Below are 4,179 nucleotides of genomic sequence, written 5' to 3' on the forward strand. Positions count from 1 at the left end.
GTTGTACTAACGACCGTACCACAAGTGAGGCCATCGCACTCACTCGTAGTACATCCACACGCTTGTGGACGCTCCAAGACGTTCATCAGATGGCCATCTGATGAACAAGTGGCAGGCATCTTTACGGATCGATGCTGCCAGCTGATCCTTGGCTCGTATTTTCTGAGCCAAGGTAAACCTAGGATGACATCAAATTTGTCATCCAAATCCAGTACGATGAAATCATCATCATACTGTAAATCTCTTAACGTGTAGTGAAATTTCACTACGCGTTTCATTACTGTTATCGATGCGCCTGTCGCTAGACGCACCGTCATCCTCGTTGGAGGGATGTCGCGCTCAACATATTTGAGCCTACGACCCTCTAGTGACTGGCGACGAATAAAGTTATTCGACGCTCCGCAGTCCACTAGGGCTCTGAGTGACAAATCATTTGTCACTTTCAACTTCAAGGTGATGAGGGATACCTCATCACCAGGTGCAGAGACACATAATGATTGTGTGTCTGGAGCAACTTTAGTCAAGAGATTTGCAAATTCTCTTGAGGTTGCTGGATCAGTAGGGCGTTGCGCCCCTACTGACCCCGACCATTTTTTGGCGGTCCGCCTCGCTGTTGCGATTTCGCAACAACGTCGGACCCGCGACCGTTGCCCTTTTTGGCATACGGTCCAAAATTACGTTCAGTACCTTTCGGTGCTGGGCGTGGGGCACTACACTCATGAGCGTAGTGTCCTAATTTTTGGCAGCGATGGCATTTCTGCAATCGCTTATTGCTCGAAAAGCGAGGTCTCTCGCTTTCGATGTAAAGAGAGGTCCATGGGTTCTGGACCTCCTAGCTCGTGTCGTCTTGGAGGACAATACGATGACGAACTAGCTTGAGCCTGTCTCAAGCTAAAGTCCTCCTGTTCTGCAACGGATATTGCTTCTTCAAGCGTATCCAGTTCCAAGCGGAACAGGTTGGCCTTTACGGGACCATCCGTAAGACCTTTCATGAACACCGTAATCAACGTGTGTTCATGAACTGGGTTATTTGTAATACAACTCGGTAAGAGTTATATGTGCTGGGCATATGCGTGAACATCACGCTTGCCTTGCTTGAGTTTCAGAAGCTCTGAACGAGCTCTGAACTCAGCCCTTGGCGGTTCAAACGTCTGTTTGAGCCAGGCTTTAAAAGCCTCTAGCGACCCAAAGACGTATGGGTCGCGCAACTTAAGGCCCAATGCTCAAGTTTTGGCACGACCTGCCAAACTTGATTGAGCGAATGCGACTCGCATATGCTCGTCGATGATGTGACGTGCCCTTATGGCATCGTCCAACTCGACAAACCATCTTAAGAGGGAGTCTTCTTCGACTCCCCTATACTTAGAGATATCAATCTTTAAGGTTTCGGGACGACGCGTTTGCGTCATCCCAGGTACAGGGGGCTGTACCTGTTGTAACCTCAACAGTTCTGCCTGTTGCGAGCCTTGCTGATTCAGCAAGGCTACCTTCTCCTTTATCTCGTCAAGTTCATGCTGTATGAACTTGGCGATGGCTGAATGGAGGGCATCTCTGTCCAAACTGGACAGCATTGCCAAGATGGCATCGTTCCCTACGGTCGAACTCATTCGTTCGACCGCACTCCTTTCTATGTCACTTAGAAAGGAGTAGCTTTCACGGGAAACGTGATGCGCATTCCCACTATCATCTAACATGTCCATGTTAGATGAAGGAAATGTGGTCCTTGGACGGACTACAAAGTGCTACCAGGTGTAACGGGGCACTACGACTTGTACTGCTTCAGTACAAGTCCACTTCGCACTGCTTCAGTGCGAGTAGTGCCTTACGTTATTTCACGTACACTAGTACGTGCAGAGGAAGACTTCTCTTTAAAGCAACTAGCTTAAAGAGGGTTAAATGAAAACTGTACTAATATAATTAGTATCTCTTCTTTTTATCTGTTAACTCTAACTAATTATAAACTAATACTAAACATGCAATTGAAATCTTATCTTATCTTATCTTATCTTATCTGTCTTTCTCTTTTGTTTACATCTACAGTTGATTAGTCTGCGGGATAAATATATATAATGGCCTATACCTATTTATGGATAAGATTTCTGAACATTACTATTTAAAATAGTATCCTCCAAATATTATCTACCTTTTAGATATTATATTAATTAACAACCTTTTAGTGTTAATTACATGTAACGATACACCCCGTTACAGGCCACTACATAAAGTTAACCATTTGTTAAATACCTGCTAATTCCTAATTTCGTACTTAAGGAGACAAGGCAAAATAGTTAACCAAGACGCAATGGGACCTCGAGGCGCCGGACGCCGTCTGAACGACCAGGAGCGTATGGAAATTCTGGAGATTATCCAGCGCGAGTCTAAGGTGAAGAATGTGGATTTAGCAAAGCGGTATGGCGTATCAGAAGGAGCAATCCGAAAGCTGAAGCAGATGAAGGACACAATTCGTAGTCGCTACCACATGGGGAATGAGCATAACCGCGACAAGCGTAAGCGCGGTGGCTTCAAGCGCAATGCGCCTTTTGAAGAGGAATTGTATCAGTGGATTGTGCGTATGCGCGAATCACAGCCTTACCAACTCATGCCACTCACACAGACGGCCGTGCGCCAGCAGGCTATCATTCTGTCCAAGAATTACGAGAAGATGACCAATTTTAAGGCCTCACCTGGTTGGTTTGCGCGTTTTTGTTCGCGTCATCGACTCGATCCGATCATCACGGGTGCCGGAGGAGGAGATGACGTGGACACTTCAGCAATGACACCAGCTCCACCTGACATCTCGTTTGTGGCATCAGTGCCCCAATCGGTGACAGCGCCGCCTGCCGTGTCGGTCTCCATGACCACGGGAGCTACAGATGAAGCGGAATTTTTTATGGACACGCTTACAGCTGCACCTGTGACACCGTCTCAGGCATTGGAGATGATCAATGCCACTGCAGCTATAGTGGATGAGTCTAAGACGGATACGCCGTCCATTAATGAGCAACTGCAACAGGCTGCTCGCCAGCACAATGAGGCCGCACTGCGAGCTGCTGCGGGTAAGATCGGCGATGCGCAGGTCATGTCCGTCGATCAAGTGGTAAACATTGACCATGAGGAGACCGAAGTGAAAGTAAAGCTCGAGGAAACGGAATCTGAAGACGAAGACCAGAATGAGGCAGGCGGCACCGCCACCGACCCTGTGGTGGGTGAAGTTGGGATTTTTAGCCTTGGACTATAGTTTATACATTAATACATGCCGAGCAAACCTTTTCAGAGCAGATTTATAATTGTAACCTGAGCTACAGAAAATATATTCAATTGTAGATAAAAAAATGTTTTGAACAATACGTGATATGGTACTTGTTTTACATTATCAGCAGCCTTCACGATCATAATCACATTTATAGATCAAGCGACCGATACTATGCGGGTGCAAGTGGCCATCAAGACGGCCATGTTCAGCTCCCTAATCAAGAGCACTAGCGTCGATAGTAGCAGCACCAGCACAAGTGTCTGCAGTGACACGCCAACGTCTGTGACCTCCATCTCCAAAAAGAGTGCTTAGAGCAAGAATAAACAGACGCCGCTTGTGGATATCCAGGATCTTGAAGCAAAAATTGCACAACTGGCTCAAGCTGATGAAGCTGTTCATGGTCAAACGATTCGAGACTCGTTTAAGCGACGTGATATGCGTAGCGACGCCCTTTTGATGCACGAAACGCGTTTACAGCAGGTTACGAAACTGGTAGACGAACGTATCCGAAATTCCGAAGAACAGCGACTCGTACACGAGGAATCCGAAAAAGACACAATATCAATTGGTAGTGACGCCGAAACAACAGAAGATGAGATTCTGATGAAGGAACTGACTAAGTCGTTGCAGGATGTGCAGGATCGCAGGGATGCGAATCTTGAGCCGTTGCATAAAAAGAAGGTCGTCGCCAGCAATGAATTACAGAAGCTTCGTCAACGGAGAAAAAGCTGGAAGCCCAGTGCAAGCCGTAAAGATAGAAATAGAATGCGCAGTTGGCGAGCAGTACCGTGTCTAAGAAGAAAATGCGCGAAGTCGAGGAGTGCTTTATTGCAAACACTGCACAATTACGTGCTAAGCATTTAAATGTCACGCAGCGGATTTCGAAAGCTCAGCGCCATCGTGTCATCATGATCCAAATTAATAGG

At 46.7% G+C, this 4,179-nt stretch overlaps 1 protein-coding gene across 1 annotated transcript; it reads left to right on the plus strand.

The window, feature by feature from the left end:
- Window positions 1-2,302: 2,302 nt before the first annotated feature.
- On the plus strand, window positions 2,303-3,238 carry CCR75_004050 (uncharacterized protein; the record flags this gene model as incomplete). Its single annotated transcript, XM_067962140.1, has 1 exon — window positions 2,303-3,238. The coding sequence occupies one exon, from the start codon at window positions 2,303-2,305 to the stop codon at window positions 3,236-3,238; it is 936 nt and encodes a 311-aa protein (XP_067815366.1).
- Window positions 3,239-4,179: the final 941 nt, after the last annotated feature.

The sequence above is a fragment of the Bremia lactucae genome, linkage group LG1, assembly GCF_004359215.1.
Source record: "Bremia lactucae strain SF5 linkage group LG1, whole genome shotgun sequence".
Classification (NCBI taxonomy): Eukaryota; Oomycota; class Peronosporomycetes; order Peronosporales; family Peronosporaceae; genus Bremia; species Bremia lactucae.